The 21486-nt window shown below is 47.6% G+C and overlaps 1 protein-coding gene across 4 annotated transcripts in view; it reads right to left on the bottom strand.

The window, feature by feature from the left end:
• LOC138473324 (deleted in malignant brain tumors 1 protein-like) overlaps positions 1–21486 on the bottom strand; it is a 633955-nt gene that overhangs the window by 418747 nt on the left and 193722 nt on the right. For all 4 annotated transcript variants that reach the window (XM_069611990.1, XM_069611993.1, XM_069611992.1 and 1 more), the window contains one exon: positions 8745–8774. In XM_069611990.1, the coding sequence (XP_069468091.1) occupies positions 8745–8774 (30 nt within the window). The remainder of the gene's footprint in view (positions 1–8744; positions 8775–21486) is intronic.

Genomic DNA, 21486 nt, shown 5'->3' with positions numbered 1-21486 from the left:
CAACACACAATTCCTATTGAAAATAGTGGATATGATTGCAGCCAGTCAATTCCAACAACACATTGAGAAATCCAATATCCTACATCGACAGCAGCCTGGTTTTAGGGCTGCACATGGGACGGAAACCGCCACGATAGATTGACAATCGGAAATGCTGGGGGTAGTGGATGATGGTAAAGCCGGTTTGTTAATGCTTTTAGATCTTTCAGTGGCGTTCGATCTTGTAGATGACACGAAACCTCTAAAGTGTATACAGGAAAATGGACATTGTTCCTCTGACTCAGTAAAATGGTTTCAATCATTTCTAAGCAACAGGATATCCCAAATCAATTGGCAAAGTGCATTCTACGTCTTAGACCAGATTATATGCGGAGTACCACAGGGAGCCTGCTTGTCTCCTGCCTTATTTAATGTCTTTTGCAGATCCCTGTGTGACCTATTGGAGTCTATGGGACTATACTTTACTAATTATGCTGCTGATACTCAGCTTCTGTTTAGACTAAATGGGAATTATGAAAAAGATGCAGAGATGATCACGTCCACACATGCAGCTGTTCGCACCTGGATGATAGAGAACGGTCTCTGTCTGAACACTGTCTGCACAGTCAGAAGATGGAACTCCTGATCTTCGGCTCTGACAAAATAGGAGAAAAACTAGGAACAGCCTATAGAAAACTATATATTGACCATCATGAAATTGAAATAGTCAATAAACTAAAAACACTGGGGGTGACTATTGAGGCATCACTTAAGGCAGACGCCCAAGTTGCTACTGTATTAGTACCTCAGGCTAATACGCCTGTTAAAACCTTTCGTCTCTGCAGCAAACTGTGCTACATTAGTAAGAGTGCTAGTCCTATCGAGACTAGATTACTGTAACGCACTGTTTGGCGGAGCAAGTGAAGGCTGTATCAGGAGATTACAGATCCTACAAAATGATGCTGTGAGCGTACTGAAAAATGTGTCTAAACATGAACACATCTCACAGCACAGGAGAGACCTCCACTGGCTTCCAGTGGAAGCAAGAGTAGAGTTTAAGACCAATGTACTGACGCGCATAGGTTTGTTTGGCAATGCACCCAGTTATCTTAAAATGTTCATTGTGCTATCAGACAAGGTCAATGCCAAGTGGCATCAGACAAGGTCAATGCCACGTGGTATCAGATACAGTCAATGCCATGTGGTATCAGAGACAAGGACAATGGCAAGTGGTATCAGATACAGTCAATGCCATGTGGTATCAGAGACAAGGACAATGCCAAGTGGCATCAGGCAAGGTCAATGCCATGTGGTATCAGAGACAAGGTCAATGTCAAGTGGTATCAGATACAGTCAATGCCATGTGGTATCAGAGACAAGGTCAATGCCAAGTGGTATCAGACAAGGTCAATGCCACGTGGTATCAGATACAGTCAATGCCATGTGGTATCAGAGACAAGGACAATGCCAAGTGGCATCAGATACAGTCAATGCCATGTGGTATCAGAGACAAGGTCAATGCCAAGTGGTATCAGACAAGGTCAATGCCACGTGGTATCAGATACAGTCAATGCCATGTGGTATCAGAGACAAGGACAATGCCAAGTGGCATCAGGCAAGGTCAATGTCAAGTGGTATCAGATAAAGTCAATACCGAGTGGTATCAGGTAAGGTCAGTCCATAGATAAGTGACAGGCTCATGGTGTGCCTGTGTGCACCATTGAAGCTTGCATGCTGGATGGATCAACTCTGTTTGCCTCCTTGGCCAGGGTGGCGTGAGGGGAGAACATGTGGTAGGAAATGATGGCGACCTGAGTCTGTGAGTGTTTCATCTTGAAATTACGTTATGTAGGGTGCTCCCTCAGTGTCTTGGGACTTCCTAGAGCAACTGTTTGCAGCCGAGGAATGAGCTTATGATATGACATGATATGATATGGCATTTGTAACACGCCTATACACAAGTGTTTCAAGGCGCGACGAGGCAAGGAAGGGGGAACAGAGGGAGGAGAGAGATAACGATCTTACTAGGCCAGGTGACATTGAGATCATGCAAGTGCAGGGCTGATCGTACACACCCATCCCACGTTGCACATGTTAAGCAGCACATTACTTGAATTGAACATTACACGCACATTTTGCAAAACATTGCATTAACGTACCACACCACTTGAACATTACACGCAAATGTACAGCACCTTGCATGATAAATGGCATACCGCGCTACCAGAGCATTACATTACATGCACATGTAGAGGAGGAGGCAAGTACCCCTACTCCAACCGCCCCGCCCATATTACCTGTCTATTGGAAACCAGAGAATGAGACACACACGGAGCAGTTGAACAGACAAAGAGCAGAGTATGGACTTTGTGCAGTACCAGTGAGAGCACCAATACCTAAGAAGATCTAGGAGGCAAGGTACCCATTGAGAACACCCTACATACAAGACAATATAATGTCAATTTAAATGAGATTCCTGAAGAAGCAGAGCAGATAAACGGCAAAGATGAAGGGTGACATCACAAATGAGCTGAACTGATGCACATAGAAGAGATGCAATGACCAGAGAATGCAGATATTCTATAAGCCATCAAGAATTTACCAAGGATAAGTGACATCTTGGGATCAAGGTGAAGAAGCTATGCCACAGAAACAGATGGAGACAGCAATTACTATGGCTCAAACAAACACTGATTCAAGGTTTCTGAGTAAAAGAATATACATTTATTTACACCATTAGCTATGAAACAGTTTGCTATATAAAGCGGCATAAAATCACAGTCTTAATACACTGCAACGAAACCCAATCAATTCTTGACAAGTTAAGCTCAAAATGAAGTGTGAGCAAAATGGCACTCCAGCAATTTAAAAGGGGTGGAAAGACAAGGTTATTCAAAATCAACAACACCAACAAGTGATAGGCAGGGCAATCTAGAAAAGGCTTACTACAACTAGGATTCAAGTCAATAGGCCTGGGCCAATGTTAATGGGTCAGAGTCTTTGCAGAGGATCACACAGTTCAAAGTAGTTCACTGTTAAGCTTTTGCCAAGAGTTCAAAACGAAGTTGGTCGGAGGAAAAGTTATTCAAAAGAGTAGAGAAGGACAAGCCTTCGGAGAGGCGAAAGATTTCAAACACTTTCACTGCGGTCGGACGGAACGAACGACTGGATTTGAACAGTACCTTAATTGAAGAAGAATGCTGTAGCTGAGGCGGTAGTTCCCGGCAGGTCCTGCAGGCTCACGGTTCCTGAAGAGACTGTCATGGTGACAAGAAGGAGGATGACTGGACGGTCCTGCACTACCTAGGGAAGAAGCCAGCAGCAGAGCAAAGTGTCAAATAAAAGGTGCACTCCTTAAAACCCAAACAGGTTCCGTTCCTCCTGGCTATCCGGTTCAATGCAGCGATGCACAGCAAATCCGACCAGGAGAGGGAGGCCGGCGTTTGGTGTTTGGCGAGCTGGTTGGTCCCACCAGGCTCAAGGGAAGAAGATTCCTTGCAGATCTTCTCTGTCGTCGGAGTTTCGGGCGATTCAGACCTGCAGCAGGGATTCAACGGGATGTCCAGTAGTTGCAGCAGTCGTCTTCCTTCAGCTCCTCATTGGTTCTCTCGTTCCAGTGGCGACTCTGCCTTCCAAGTCCCAGAGATCTGCTTTTAAGCAGTTTTCCCCCATTCACACAGCCTGGCTGTCAATCACACAGAAGGGTGGCTGTCCTGGCAGGACAGTCACCTAGCCAATCAAACTAGAGTGTGGCTTGGGTCTCCAAGGAGACCCTCTGCAGGGGGCCTAAAACCCCTCCCTCACATCCTGTCCCCCCAGACACCCAGGCGCGTAAGGAGGGCTTCTGTGCAGAAGCCCGTCAAAGGACGCCGAACAAAGGAACCAAACCTGGTTTGGTGCACAGAGTAAAACAGGAGGAAGACCTTTACAAAAAGAAATGGTGAATAAACCCGACTGGAATCAAATAAAAACCAATGGGGTCCAGCGGGTTAGAGTTTGAGGCTACCACCATAGTCTCTAACGTAACCAAGGCTATTTCGATAGCTCGCGGTAGAATAAAAATGGTAGATACCACTGCCACCAGCCAAATCTTAGAGAAAGGGGAACAAAATAATGTTCCATGAGAATCAGACAAAAAGGGATAACTATTAACCCTTCCAGTACTCTATTGGAAGATAAGTTGTACTGGGTCTGTAATTTTAAAAAGACTAGTGAAGTCAATGGGGACTTTACATGTTCTGGGAGACAGTAGTCAGTCCCAGAAAATGGAATTCAAAGTGGGAAGTCTAAAAAGACAACCCTGTGTCACTGCAGTAAAGGTGCTGTGTAACACACAGTAAAAAGATGATGCCTATGGAGTAGGTGAGACTCCATAGTCCATGAGCAAAAACAATGTACAACACACAGCAAAAACACATGTAAGAGTGGGGAAAAAAGGCTCACACTCTTACCAGGTGACAAAATAAATCCTAGAAATCCAGCAAAGCTGCCGAGGAACTCAATTGGTAAGGGAAATTAGCCATTCGGAGAATTCTCCCTAACACCCAGGATAAGCTCTAGCTGGCGATGTGGCAGTAAAAAGGCGCTTTACACAAGCAAAACCAAGGAAAATAGCACTGTTGCACAATTTGAGATGGAATAAGACTTGCAGGAAAAAGAATCGAGAATTGTGTTAGGTCTTCAGAGAGACATTGCAGCCTTTCCCAGGAAAGGATGGCGTGCAAGAGTGGAAGTGTCCCACTAGTAACTGAACTCTTACCAAAAGACGAAGCTGCAAAGATCCTTTCTCGCTCCCCTTGCATCTGGTCACCCCCCACCCCGCAGCCCCCTGCTGACTTTCCAGCGGACACTCTGGGAAAGCCCTATTCATCCTGCCTTCTCTCTCCGCCTTCTGCTGTTATTGCACCCAGAACCCCCCCGCCCCATCCCACGTCCCCTCCTCTCTGCCTGGCCCCTCCCTCCCGGGCCACACTTTTCTGCCCTGCGCCATCGCGTGCCTGTCCTGTACATTTTGCTTCATCAAATTGTGTGCAATGGACATTTGCGTGCTCGCGACAGTGTCTGATACAGGACGTACAGCACATAATGTATCCTTTTATAGCTGATATAGAAAATCCTTAACAAAAACATGAATATAAAAGTAAGATAAATAATTAAAAAAATAGATGCGTGACATGGAAAAATAAAATAAAATCACTCCGCCACCACCACCTTATGCTGTGTGCAAAATGCCATACCAAACAATAGGTTTTTGGGAATGTGAGACTTGAGGGGTATCGATTAGCTGTAGTTCTGGAGTTTTCTCAAGTTGCGCGTGAATGACATCACTCTGCATTGCATTGTTACACAACCAATGCTGTGCTCTATTTCAGACAAGTGTCAAGCAGTATCATGATTAAAAAAGAGAGACAAATGCTTTTCAAGGTTTTAAAATAATTATAATTATTGCACCTTGAATGTATGAAATCGCCATTTTGAGCAAATCAGTATCGGTTACACTGCAGCAGCAGAGGACGTCTATGCGCAGAACTCTTATGCAGAGGATTCCTATATGGAGGATGTTTATGCGGAGGATGCTTATGCAGAGGACGCCTATACGGAGGATGCTTACCCGGAGGACGCTTATGCAGAGGATGCCTATGCGGAGGTTGCTTATGCAGAGTATTCTTATACGGAGGACGCTTATGCGGAGGACACCTATGCACAGGACGCCTATATGGGGGATGCTTATGCGGAGGATGCTTATGCAGAGGATGCCTATATGGAAGATGCTTACCCGGAGGACGCCTATGCACAGGACGCCTATACGGGGACGCTTACGCGGAGGATGCTTATGCAGAGGATGCCTATACGGAAGATGCTTACCCGGAGGACGCTTATGCAGAGGATGCCTATGTGGAGGATGCTTATGCAGAGTATTCTTATACGGAGGACGCTTATGCAGAGGACGCCTATGCACAGGACGCCTATACGGGGACGCTTATGCAGAGGATGCTTATGCAGAGGATGCCTATATGGAAGATGCTTCCCCGGAGGACGCTTATGCAGAGGATGCCTATGCACAGGACGCCTATACGGGGGATGCTTCTGCAGAGGATGCTTATGCAGAGGATGCCTATACGGAAGATGCTTACCCGGAGGACGCCTATGCACAGGACGCTTATACGGGGGACGCTTATGCAGAGGATACTTATGCAGAAGATGCCTATACGGAAGATGCTTACCCGGAGGACGCCTATGCACAGGACGCCTATACGGAGGACGCTTATGTGGAGGATTCTTATGCAGAGGACGTCTATACGGAAGATGCTTACCCGGAGGATGCTTATGCAGAGGATGCCTATGCGGAGGATGCTTATGCAGAGTATTCTCATATGGAGGACGCTTATGCAGAGGACACCTATGCACAGGACGCCTATACGGGGGACGCTTATGCAGAAGATGCTTATGCAGAGGATGCCTATACGGAAAATGCTTACCTGGAGGACACTTATGCGGAGGATGCTTATGCAGAGGATGCCTATGCGGAGGATGCTTATGCACAGTATTCTTATACGGCGGATGCTTAGGAAGAGGACGCTTATGCAGAGGATGCCTATGCGGAGGTTGCTTATGCACAGTATTCTTATAAGGAGGATGCTTAGGCAGAAGACGCTTATGCAGAGGATGCCTATGCGGAGGATGCTTATGCAGAGTATTCTTATACGGAGGACGCTTATGCGGAGGACACCTATGCACAGGACGCCTATACGGGGGACGCTTATGCAGAACATGCTTATGCAGAGGATGCCTATACGGAAAATGCTTACCTGGAGGACGCTTATGCGGAGGATGCTTATGCAGAGGATGCCTGTGCGGAGGATGCTTATGCACAGTATTCTTATACGGAGGATGCTTAGGAAGAGGACGCTTATGCAGAGGATGCCTATGCGGAGGATGCTTATGCACAGTATTCTTATACGGAGGATGCTTAGCCAGAGGATGCTTATGCAGAGGATGCCTATGCGGAGGATGCTTATGCAGAGTATTCTTATACGGAGGACGCTTATGCGGAGGACACCTATGCACAGGACGCCTATACGGGGGACGCTTATGCAGAAGATGCTTATGCAGAGGATGCCTATACGGAAAATGCTTACCTGGAGGACGCTTATGCAGAGGATGCCTATGCGGAGGATGCTTATGCACAGTATTCTTATACGGAGGACGCTTATGCGGAGGACACCTAGGCACAGGACGCCTATACGGGGGACGCTTATGCAGAAGATGCTTATGCAGAGGATGCCTATACGGAAAATGCTTACCTGGAGGACGCTTATGCGGAGGATGCTTATGCAGAGGATGCCTGTGCGGAGGATGCTTATGCACAGTATTCTTATACGGAGGATGCTTAGGAAGAGGACGCTTATGCAGAGGATGCCTATGCGGAGGATGCTTATGCACAGTATTCTTATACGGAGGATGCTTAGGCAGAGGATGCTTATGCAGAGGATGCCTATGCGGAGGATGCTTATGCAGAGTATTCTTATACGGAGGACGCTTATGCGGAGGACAGCTATGCACAGGACGCCTATACGGGGGACGCTTATGCAGAAGATGCTTATGCAGAGGATGCCTATACGGAAAATGCTTACCTGGAGGACGCTTATGCAGAGGATGCCTATGCGGAGGATGCTTATGCACAGTATTCTTATACGGAGGACGCTTATGCGGAGGACGCCTGTGCGGAGAACGCGTATGCACGGAACCGTTATAGAAACAGATTTCCCGTTAGAGATACAATTGAATGCCCTGAATCTAAATAAGGCCACCCATCTCATCTTTTGACAAGTCCAAAGCAGAGTCAATCGCCCTAGGTATTGAATGACCAATGGATGAGGGAACACACAAATTGTGCTAACACGCACTCGCAGTGTTATCCAAAACGATGAGCTTTTGAGCTTTGAAGGTCCTGAAGAAAATGGCAACACTTATTCGAGCCACTGAAACTGGTCAACTAGATGCTGGGAGGGATGTCCAATTAATAACGGTCACCCTTCTCTCAATTAATGTTGTTTCTTTGTCTGTTTGTGTTTTTAGAAATTCAGTATTTTGAGTTTTAAAAGCAGGTGCATTAAAGTACCATAACCCTCCTGCTTATGCTCTGGACTCAGGCACTCACTATTTTGTCTGGAATTTTATTGAGGAAACATTTGTGTTTTCCGAATGTTGGACCCAATGGTCTGGGACACATTTCTGTAGTCAAAATAGGGTCAGCCTCTTCCTCTGTCCCCACACCCTCGATAGACGGCTCATCACCACAATCTAGTGACAGAACACCACTGTGGGGACAGCTAGCATCAGCTGGAGGGTGCAATAGGCTGTGCATTAGCATTTTCTCTACTTCAGCAGGAAACTGCACCTCTTATATTCTGTAACCACACTGTAATGAAGCACTCAGGAGCAAAACCCTGCGTGCACCAAGCAGCGAAGAAACAAAAGAAGCCTTTAAAAGCAACATTCAACAACTCCCTCCCCAACTTACTCATCTGCACTGGTTTCTAAAACAAAATGGCTGACACTGTAACAGCACTGTGTATCATGGAGCACCGGATTCACACTCTATGTACTGCCAAGGGCGCTCTAGCAGAGAGCTACAGTGTTCTCTTGCCAGACCTAAAAAGGAAGCATCAACGATTATATAACCACAGGTGTTGTTAGTATAGGAGCCATTCCAGGTCCCAGAAATAAATAATCTGATAGTTAAAACAAGCATGGAAACGCACCTGGCTGTGCTTGCGTTGACATCTGGGCAGCTGTGAAGACAGAAGAACAACACCATGATTACAATTATGGCACTACAGGGACAGGCATTTTAGGAGCTATTTGGCCCCTGCTTATAGCTGAGAAGAGCTACGACTGCCCCTGCCCCCACCTGCTGGTGCAGTACAAACATGCTGATGTGACGTTAGCTCTGTGCATTTGGAGGTGTGCGTAGCAGAGCATTACAACACATCTGGAAGACTTTTAAGGTGTAATGGATCATATTTAATGAACACACACAGTTTGATTTGCGCCTGCTACATATTTGCCCCCTCTCCCTAGAGGTAGCTCCTGCCCGCTGTCTGTCTCCTCCAGCTCTAGAAAAACATTAGTTTTATCATGTTTACAGCATGTGTGTAATTTCATGGCGAACATATTACTTCCATAGTATGCCTTGTTAACACCAGGACAGCCAGGAGAGACGCACACCGGCATTCTGCAGGTTATTCCCATGTTGGCTGGTTGCACGGAGTGCGGGGGTGGGGCGTTAGTTTTGGTATTCCCGGAGGAGTGCAGCCTCTTTCTGTGCTTCTCCTCCCACTTTGTAACATGTATCCATTTCCTTTATGTAGCTTGGCATTCTTGCATGGCCTGGCGCTGCTGGAAACACACCTACAGGAGGATTTGTTTAGTAGGCTCGGGGAGCAGAGCTACTAACAGCCTCATTCTGTGCTGCTCCACCCACTATGTAACATGTATCCATTTCCTTAATGTAGCTTGGCATCCTTGCATGGCCTGGCGCTGCTGGAAACACACCTACAGGAGGATACGTTTAGTAGGCTCGGGGAGCAGAGCTACTAACAGCCTCATTCTGTGCTGCTCCTCCCACTTAGTAACATGTATCCGTTTCCTTCATGTAGCTGGTATCTTTGCATGGCCCGGCGCTGAGACCTTTGCTGGAAACACACCTACAGGAGGATACATTTAGTAGGCTCGGGGAGCAGGGCTACTAACAGCCTCATTTTGTGCTGCCACTCCCACCTTGTAACATGTATCCGTTTCCTTAATGTAGCTTGGTATCTTTGCACAGTCTGGTGCTGCTGGAAACACACCTACAGGAGGATACGTTTAGTAGGCTCGGGGAGCACAGTTACTAACAGCCTCATTCTGTGCTGCTCCTCCCACTTAGTAACATGTATCCGTTTGTAGCTTGGCATCCTTGCATGGCCTGGTGCTGCTGGAAACACACCTACAGGAGGATACGTTTAGTAGGCTCGGGGAGCACAGTTACTAACAGCCTCATTCTGTGCTGCTCCTCCCACTTAGTAACATGTATCCGTTTGTAGCTTGGCATCCTTGCATGGCCTGGTGCTGCTGGAAACACACCTACAGGAGGATACGTTTAGTAGGCTCGGGGAGCACAGTTACTAACAGCCTCATTCTGTGCTGCTCCTCCCACTTAGTAACATGTATCCGTTTGTAGCTTGGCATCCTTGCATGGCCTGGTGCTGCTGGAAACACACCTACAGGAGGATACGTTTAGTAGGGTCGGGGAGCAGGGCTACTAACAGCCTCATTGTGTGCTGCCACTCCCACCTTGTAACATGTATCCGTTTCCTTGATATAGCTTGGTATCTTTGCACAGTCTGGTGCTGCTGGAAACACACCTATAGGAGGAAACGTTTAATAAGCTCAGGGAGCAGAGCAACTAGCGGCCTCATTATCAACCTGGTGGTAACAGTGAAACATGCAGTACTTTAACTACCTCCTTTTTAAAAAATACCACCTAACTATGAGACAGCATTACATGGCAAACGTGCTGCGTGGGGGCGTGGGGAAATACTAAATATGTACCCCATGCAATAGTTTCTTTGTACCTCCCAAGGGGGAGAACATGTGTGCATCTCAGATAACCTCATTGTCACCCACATTGCCATTTAATGCACACAAGGATCGACACTGACACTTTCCCTGCATACATAATTTCACTTGATACAGTACAGGTGTGATCCGATTCTCCAAACAATCCATTTCCATTTTCCAAACAGGGATACAAAATATGTTTTTTCAAAAATGAGAATAAAAACCTTAGATGCAATTTTTAGAAATGCCACGTGCAATTGTTCCCTACAATCTGCCTACTTTACTGCTCATAGGAGTGCAGAGCCTCAAGCTTGCAGAGATGTTTACCGCATGTGGAAACGGTAATTAGGAAGAGCTGTAATTGAGGCACAACATCTGCAAACCCTTCCTCAGGGGCTTAGTTCCAGAATAACACTTAGATTATTAGTTAATATGCTCTAATTCCTCCGCCCTCTTTACCCGTGATTGGAAGGAGGCAGCGGCTCACCAGATGTGGTGCTAATCACCAGATGTGGTGCTAATCACATTTACGTCAGAAACACCAAGTAGGATGAGCGTTATTTGCAGCCGAGGCGCCGACGTTACCCAGAATCCACAGATGCTGCTTTATCCAGCAGTGGTATTAACGTGGAAGCTTTCTGCAAGTCACAAAGAACACCAGGGTGCCCCGATTCACCATGAGAGCAGGGACAACAACCTATAGAACACAAAGATTCTCCTGGAGCTGACCAGTGTGTATGTTTACTACATAACATTTCTTAACACCCCTATCACTGTCTGTGTACCACTATATAACACTTATGAGTACACCCATCGCTGTCTGTGTACCACTGTATAACACTTCCGAGTACCCCTATCGCTGTCTGTGTACTACTATATAACACTTCTGAGTACACCCATCGCTGTCTGTGTACCACTATATAACACTTCTGAGTACCCCTATCGCTGTCTGTGTACCACTGTATAACACTTCTGAGTACACCCATCGCTGTCTGTGTACCACTGTATAACACTTCTGAGTACACCCATCGCTGTCTGTGTACCACTATATAACACTTCTGAGTACCCCTATCGCTGTCTGTGTACCACTGTATAACACTTCTGAGTACACCCATCGCTGTCTGTGTACCACTATATAACACTTCTGAACACCCCTATCGCTGTCTGTGTACCACTGTATAACACTTCTGAGTACACCTATCACTGTCTGTGTACCACTATATAACACTTCTGAGTACACCTATAGCTGTCTGTGTACCACTATATAACACTTCTGAGTACACCCGTCGCTGTCTGCATACCACCGTATAACACTTCTGAGTACACCCATCGCTGTCTGCGCACCACTGTATAACACTTCTGAGTACACCCACCGCTGTCTGCGTACAACTCTATAACACTTCTGAGTACACCCATCGCTGTCTGCATACCACCGTATAACACTTCTGAGTACACCCATCGCTGTCTGCGCACCACTGTATAACACTTCTGAGTACACCCACCGCTGTCTGCGTACAACTCTATAACACTTCTGAGTACACCCACCGCTGTCTGCGTACCACTGTATAACACTTCTGAGTACACCCATCGCTGTCTGCGTACCACTGTATAACACTTCTGAGTACACCCATCGCTGTCTGTGTACCACTGTATAACACTTCTGAGTACACCCACCGCTGTCTGCGTACCACTGTATAACACTTCTGAGTACACCCACCGCTGTCTGTGGACCGCTATATAACTATCGCTGTCTGTGGACCGCTATATAACTATCGCTGTCTGTGGACCGCTATATAACACTTCTGAGTACACCCATCTCTGTCTGTGTACCACTATATAACTATCGCTGTCTGTGGACCGCTATATAACACTTCTGAACACCCCTATCACTGTCTGTGAACAGGAAAACATTGTCCTAAGTACGTAAAGCAGGGCATACGCTCAAGGAGCAGCCCAAATGGCCAACAAAACCACAAGAGTAAATAATTTATTATGCAACTACAAAAAGAAGTAAAAAGGACCAACATCACTAAAGCATAAACTTGAACATTGCAATCATAGAAAGGAAACCAGCATGAACACATACAGCTGTGTGTAAAAGTAGCACCCTCAAGTGTGTGTCAACACATTCACAGGAGGTCCATGCAGTATTATTAAGTCACAATATTCATGAGATTCACCTAAGACCCGCAGACCACATCTGAAGTGCTGTGGACACCAGTAGGCTATCAAAGCAAGGTTTGCCTACAACCCAGGGTCCACTAGGACATCGTGGAAACAACCGCTGAGGCCAACCAGGTGCCTAAACACTGCAAAAACACTAGGTCTAAACTTGAAGTAGGCCTATTGTGTTAAAAGGTCCCCCATGCCAGAATGGCCTAAATTGTAATTCTAGTTTTGACTCCACCAAGCAGTCTTCCTCAGCGCCAAACAGGGAGCACTGGGTCTTCAATCTGCTACCAAAACGCCCTTCAACCTTGCGCTTCAAACTACGGCAGGTACATAACTGTAACAAAACCAAAAGAAAATGAAACCACTACACCCACACACGTCACACACACCATAGGTGACTATCAACATGCTGCTGTGGAGACCCAGTCACCAACCCCAAAAGGAAACGCCAACAAGTCGTCACCCAGTGCAGGATCAGTGGTGTCCCCTGCACCAAAATCATTACAAAGCCATTCTACCCAGCATGGACCCCTCCATCCTAGGTCACCATACAGTTCTACCCAGCTTACACCACTCCATGCTATGTCACCAGTGTACCGATCGTAGTCCCCACCCCTCAATGTTACCATACAATTCTACCCAGCATAGACGCCTCCCTGCTATATCACCATAGAGTTCTACCCAGCATGGACCCCTCCATGCTATGTCACCATACAGTTCTACCCAACTTACACCACTCCATGCTACTTCACCACTGTACCCATCTAATTCCCCTCCCGTCAGTGTTACCATACAATTCTACCCAGCATAGACCCCTTCCTGCTATATCACCATAGAGTTCTACCCAGCTTAGACCACTAAATGCTATGTCACCAGTGTACCGATCGTAGTCCCCACCCCTCAGTGTTACCATACAATTCTAGCCAGCATAGACGCCTCCGTGCTATGTCACCATAGAGTTCTACCCAGCTTACAACACTCCATGCTATGTCACCAGTGTACCCATCTAATTCCCCTCCCCTCAGTGTTACCATACAATTCTACCCAGCATAGACCCCTCCCTGCTATATCACCATACAGTTCTACCCAGCTTACACCACTCCATGCTATGTCACCAGTGTACCCATCTAATTCCCCTCCCCTCAGTGTTACCATACAATTCTACCCAGCATGGACCCCTCCATCCTATGTCACCATACAGTTCTACCCAGCGTACACCACTCCATGCTATGTCACCAGTGTATCCATCTAATTCCCCTCCCCTCAGTGTTAACATACAATTCTACCCAGCATAGACACCTCCGTGCTATATCACCATAGAGTTCTACCCAGCTTACACCACTCCATGCTATGTCACCAGTGTACCCATCTAATTTCCCTCCCCTCAGTGTTACCATACAATTCTACCCAGCATAAACGCCTCCCTGCTATATCACCATAGAGTTCTACCCAGCTTACACCACTCCATGCTATGTCACCAGTGTACCCATCTAATTCCTCTCCCCTCAGTGTTACCATACAAGTCTACCCAGCATAGACGCCTCCCTGCTATATCACCATATAGTTCTACCCAGCTTACACCACTCCATGCTATGTCACCATAGAGTTCTACCCAGCTTAGACCACTCCATGCTATGTCACCATAAGTTCTACCCAGCTTAGACCATTCCATGCTATGTCACCAGTGCACCCATCTAATTCCCCTCTCCTCAGTGTTACCATACAATTCTACCCAGCATAGACGCCTCCCTGCTATGTCACCATAGAGTTCTACCCAGCTTACACCACTCCATGCTATGTCACCAGTGTACCCATCTAATTCCCCTCTCCTCAGTGTTACCATACAATTCTACCCAGCATAGACCCCTCCCTGCTATGCCACCTTACTGCTGTACCCAGCATAGACCCCTCCATGCAATGTCACCATACATTTCTACCCATCATGTACCCCTCCCTGGGATGTCACCATAGAGTTCTACCCAGCTTAGACCACTCCATGCTATGCACCAGTGTACCGATCGTAGCCCTCTCCCCTCAGTGCTACCATACAATTCTACCCAGCATAGACGCCTCCCTGCTATGTCGCCATAGAGTTCTACCCAGCTTACACCACTCCATGCTATGTCACCATAGAGTTCTACCCAGCTTAGACCACTCCATGCTATGTCACAATAGAGGTCTACCCAGCTTAGACCACTCCATGCTATGTCACCAGTGCACCCATCTAATTCCCCTCTCCTCAGTGTTACCATGCAATTCTACCCAGCAAAGACGCCTCCCAGCTATGTCACCATGAGTTCTACCCAGCTTAGACCACTCCATGCTATGTCACCCGTGTACCGATCGTAGTCCCCTCTCCTCAGTGTTACTATACAATTCTAAACAGCATAGACCCCTCCCTGCTATATGACCATACAGTTCTACCCAGCTTACACCACTCCATGCTATGTCACCAGTGTACCCATCTAATTCCCCTCTCCTCAGTGTTACCATACAATTCTACCCAGCATAGACGCCTCCCTGCTATATCACCATAGAGTTCTACCCAGCTTAGACCACTCCATGCTATGTCAACAGTGTACTCATCTAATTCCCCTCCCCTCAGTGTTACCATACAATTCTACCCAGCATGGACCCCTCCATCCTATGTCACCATACAGTTCTAACCAGCTTACACCACTCCATGCTATGTCACCAGTGTACCCATCTAATTCCCCTCCCCTCAGTGTTACCATACAATTCTACCCAGCATAGACGCCTCCCTGCTATATCACCATAGAGTTCTACCCAGCTTACACCACTCCATGCTATGTCACCAGTGTACCCATCTAATTCCTCTCCCCTCAGTGTTACCATACAATTCTACCCAGCATAGATGCCTCCCTGCTATATCACCATAGAGTTCTACCCAGCTTACACCACTCCATGCTATGTCACCAGTGTACCCATCTAATTCCTCTCCCCTCAGTTTTACCATACAATTCTACCCAGCATAGACGCCTCCCTGCTATATCACCATAGAGTTCTACCCAGCTTACACCACTCCATGCTATGTCACCAGTGTACCCATCTAATTCCTCTCCCCTCAGTGTTACCATACAATTCTACCCAGCATAGACGCATCCCTGCTATGTCACCACAGAGTTCTACCCAGCTTACACCACTCCATGCTATGTCACCATAGAGTTCTACCCAGCTTAGACCACTCCATGCTATGTCACCATAGAGTTCTACCCAGCTTAGACCACTCCATGCTATGTCACCAGTGTACCCATCTAATTCCCCTCTCCTCAGTGTTACCATACAATTCTACCCAGCATAGACGCCTCCCTGCTATGTCATCATAGAGTTCTACCCAGCTTACACCACTCCATGCTATGTCACCAGTGTACCCATCTAATTCCCCTCTCCTCAGTGTTACCATAGAATTCAACCCAGCATAGACCCCTCCCTGCTATGCCGCCTTACTGCTGTACCCAGCATAGACCCCTCCATGCAATGTCACCATACATTTCTACCCATCATGTACCCCTCCCTGGGATGTCACCATAGAGTTCTACCCAGCTTAGACCACTCCATGCTATGTCACCAGTGTACTGATCGTAGTCCCCTCCCCTCAGTGTTACCATACAATTCTACCCAGCATTGACCCCTCCATCCTATGTCACCATAGAGTTCTACCCAGCTTACACCACTCATGCTGTGTCACCAGTGTACCCATCTTATTCCCCTCCCCTCAGTGTTACCATACAATTCTACCCAGCATAGACGCCTCCCTGCTATGTCACCATAGAGTTCTACCCAGCTTAAACCACTCCATGCTATGTCACCAGTGTACCCATCTAATTCCCCTCTCCTCAGTGTTACCATACAATTCTACCCAGCATAGACGCCTCCCTGCTATGTCACCATACAGTTCTACCCAGCTTACACCACTCCATGCTCTGTCACCAGTGTACCCATCGTAGTCCCCTCCCCCCAGTGTTACCATACATTTCTACCCAGCATGGACCCCTCCATCCTATGTCACCATAGAGTTCTACCCAGCTTACACCACTCCATGCTATGTCACCAGTGTACCCATCTAATTCCCCTCTCCTCAGTGTTACCATACATGTATACCCAGCATAGATGCCTCCCTGCTATATCACCATAGAGCTCTGCCCAGCTTAGACCACTCCATGCTATGTCACCAGTGTACACATCTAATTCCCCTCCCCTCAGTGTTACCATACAATTCTACCCAGCATAGACTCCTCCATCCTATGTCACCATAGAGTTCTACCCAGCTTACACCACTCCATGCTATGTCACCAGTGTACCCATCTAATTCCCCTCTCCTCAGTGTTACCATACAATTCTACCCAGCATAGATCCCTCCCTGCTATGCCACCTTACTCCTGTACCCAGCATAGACCCCTCCATGCAATGTCACCATACATTTCTACCCATCATGTACCCCTCCCTGGGATGTCACCATAGAGTTCTACCCAGATTAGACCACTCCATGCTATGTCACCAGTGTACCGGTGCTAGTCCCCTCCCCTCAGTGTTACCATACAATTCTACCCAGCATAGACGCCTCCCTGCTATGTCACCATAGAGTTCTACCCAGCTTACACCACTCCATGCTATGTCACCATAGAGTTCTACCCAGCTTATACCACTCCATGCTATGTCACCTTAGAGTTCTACCCAGTTTAGACCACTCCATGCTATGTCACCAGTGTACCCATCTAATTCCCCTCTCCTCAGTGTTACCATACAATTCTACCCAGCATAGACGCCTCCCTGCTATGTCACCATAGAGTTCTACCCAGCTTACACAACTCCATGCTATGTCACCAGTGTACCCATCTAATTCCCCTCTCCTCAGTGTTACCATACAATTCTACCCAGCACAGACCCCTCCCTGCTATGCCACCTTACTGCTGTACCCAGCATAGACCCATCCATGCAATGTCACCATACATGTACCCCTCCCTGGAATGTCACCATAGAGTTCTACCCAGCTTAGACCACTCCATGCTATGTCACCAGTGTACCGATCGTAGTCCCCTCCCCTCAGTGTTACCATATAATTCTACCCAGCATAGACCCCTCCCTGCTATATCACCATACAGTTCTACCCAGTTTACACCACTCCATGCTATGTCACCAGTGTACCCATCTAATTCCCCTCTCCTCAGTGTTACCATACAATTCTACCCAGCATAGACGCCTCCCTGCTATATCACCATAGAGTTCTACCCAGCTTAGACCACTCCATGCTATGTCACCAGTGTACCCATCTAATTCCCCTCCCCTCAGTGTTACCATACAATTCTACCCAGCATGGACCCCTCCATCCTATGTCACCATACAGTTCTACCCAGCTTACACCACTCCATGCTATGTCACCAGTGTACCCATCTAATTCCCCTCCCCTCAGTGTTACCATACAATTCTACCCAGCATAGACGCCTCCCTGCTATATCACCATAGAGTTCTACCCAGCTTAAACCACTCCATGCTATGTCACCAGTGTACCCATCTAATTCCTCTCCCCTCAGTGTTACCATACAATTCTACCCAGCATAGACGCCTCCCTGCTATATCACCATAGAGTTCTACCCAGCTTACACCACTCCATGCTAAGTCACCAGTGTACCCATCTAATTCCTTTCCCCTCAGTGTTACCATACAATTCCACCCAGCATAGACGCCTCCCTGCTATGTCACCATAGAGTTCTACCCAGCTTACACCACTCCATGCTATGTCACCATAGAGTTCTACCCAGTTTAGACCACTCCATGCTATGTCACCATAGAGTTCTACCCAGCTTAGACCACTCCATGCTATGTCACCAGTGTACCCATCTAATTCCCCTCTCCTCAGTGTTACCATACAATTCTACCCAGCATAGACGCCTCCCTGCTATGTCACCATAGAGTTCTACCCAGCTTACACCACTCCATGCTATGTCACCAGTGTACCCATCTAATTCCCCTCTCCTCAGTGTTACCATACAATTCTACCCAGCATAGACATCTCCCTGCTATGCCACCTTACTGCTGTACCCAGCATAGACCCCTCCATGCAATGTCACCATACATTTCTACCCATCATGTACCCCTCTCTGGGATGTCACCTTCTACCCAGTTTAGACCACTCCATGCTATGTCACCAGTGTACCGATCGTAGTCCCCTCCCCTCAGTGTTACCATACAATTCTACCCAGCATGGACCCCTCCATCCTATGTCACCATAGAGTTCTACCCAGCTTACACCACTCCATGCTGTGTAACCAGTCTACCCATCTAATTCCCCTCCCCTCAGTGTTACCATACAATTAAACCCAGCATAGACGCCTCCCTGCTATGCCACCATAGAGTTCTACCCAGCTTACACGACTCCATGCTATGTCACCAGTGTACCCATCTAATTCCCCTCTCCTCAGTGTTACCATACAATTCTACCCAGCATAGACGCCTCCCTGCTATGTCACCATACAGTTCTACCCAGCTTACACCACTCCATGCTATGTCACCAGTGTACCCATCGTAGTCCCCTCCCCCCAGTGTTACCATACATGTCTAACCAGCATGGAACCCTCCATCCTATGTCACCATAGAGTTCTACCCAGCTTACACCACTCCATGCTATGTCACCAGTGTACCCATCTAATTCCCCTCTCCTCAGTGTTACCATACATGTCTACCCAGCATAGACGCCTCCCTGCTATATCACCATAGAGCTCTACCCAGCTTAGACCACTCCATGCTATGTCACCAGTGTACCCATCTAATTCCCCTCCCCTCAGTGTTACCATACAATTCTACCCAGCATAGACGCCTCCATCCTATGTCACCATAGAGTTCTAACCAGCTTACACCACTCCATGCTATGTCACCAGTGTACCCATCATAGTCCCCTCCCCTCAGTGTTACCATACATGTCTACCCAGCATGGACCCCTCCATCCTATGTCACCATACACCATACACCAGCTTACACCACTCCATGCTATGTCACCAGTGTACCCATCTAATTCCCCTCTCCTCAGTGTTACCATACAATTCTACCCAGCATAGACGCCTCCCTGCTATAGCACCATAGAGTTCTACCCAGCTTACACCACTCCATGCTATGTCACCAGTGTACCCATCATAGTCCCCTCCCCTCAGTGTTACCATACATGTCTACCCAGCATAGACCCCTCCCTGCTATGCCACCTTTCTGCTGGACACAGCTTACACCAGTCCATGCTATGTCACCAGTGTACCCATCTAATTCCCCTCTCCTCAGTGTTACCATACAATTCTACCCAGCATAGACGCCTCCCTGCAATATCACCATAGAGTTCTACCCAGCTTACACCACTACATGCTATGTCACCAGTGTACCCATCGTAGTCCCCTCCCCTCAGTATTACCATACATGTCTACCCAGAATGGACCCCTCCATCCTATGTCACCATACAGTTCTACCCAGCTTACACCACTCCATGCTATGTCACCAGTGTACCCATCTAATTCCCCTCTCCTCAGTGTCACCATGCAATTCTACCCAGCAAAGACGCCTCCATCCTAGGTCACCATACAGTTCTACCCAGTTTACACCACTCCATGCTATGCCACCTTACAGCTGTGCCCAGCATAGACCCCTCGCTGCTATGTCACCATAGAGTTCTACCCAGCTTAGACCACTCCATGCTATGTCACCAGTGTACCCATCTAATTCCCCTCTCCTCAGTGTTACCATACAATTCTACCCAGCATAGACGCCTCCCTGCTATATCACCATAGAGTTCTACCCAGCTTACACCACTCCATGCTATGTCACCAGTGTACCCATCGTAGTCCCCTCCCCTCAGTCTTACCATACATGTCTACCCAGCATGGACCCCTCCATCCTATGTCACCATACAGTTCTACCCAGCTTACACCACTCCATGCTATGTCACCAGTGTACCCATCTAATTCCCAGCTCCTCAGTGTTACCATGCACTTCTACCCAGCATAGACGCCTCCATCCTAGGTCACCATACAGTTCTACCCAGCTTACACCACTCCATGCTATGCTACCTTACTGCTGTGCCCAGCATAGACCCCTCCCTGCTATATCACCATAGAGTTCTACCCAGCTTAGACCACTCCATGCTATGTCACCAGTTTACCCATCTAATTCCACTCCCCTCAGTGTTACCATACAATTCTACCCAGCATAGACGCCTCCCTGCTATATCACCATAGAGTTCTACCCAGCTTAGACCACTACATGCTATGTCACCAGTGTACCGATCGTAGTCCCCACCCCTCAGTGTTACCATACAATTCTACCCAGCATAGACGCCTCCGTGCTATGTCACCATAGAGTTCTACCCAGCTTAGACCCCTCCATGCAATGTCACCATAGAGTTCTACCCAGCTTAGACCCCTCCATCCTAGGTCACCATACAGTTCTACCCAGCTTACACCACTCCATGCTATGTCACCAGTGTACCCATCTAATTCCCCTCCCCTCAGTGTTACCATACAATTCTACCCAGCATAGACGCCTCCCTGCTATATCACCGTAGAGTTCTACCCAGCTTAGACCACTCCATGTTATGTCACCAGTGTACTCATCTAATTCCCCTCCCCTCAGTGTTACCATGCAATTCTACCCAGCATAGACGCCTCCCTGCTATATCACCATAGAGTTCTACCCAGCTTAGACCACTCCATGCAATGTCACCATACATTTCTA

Source organism: Ambystoma mexicanum, chromosome 8, assembly GCF_040938575.1.
Source record: "Ambystoma mexicanum isolate Mex_15411 chromosome 8, UKY_AmexF1_1, whole genome shotgun sequence".
Lineage (NCBI taxonomy): Eukaryota > Metazoa > Chordata > Amphibia > Caudata > Ambystomatidae > Ambystoma > Ambystoma mexicanum.
This window is presented reverse-complemented; position numbering and strand designations above follow the sequence as displayed.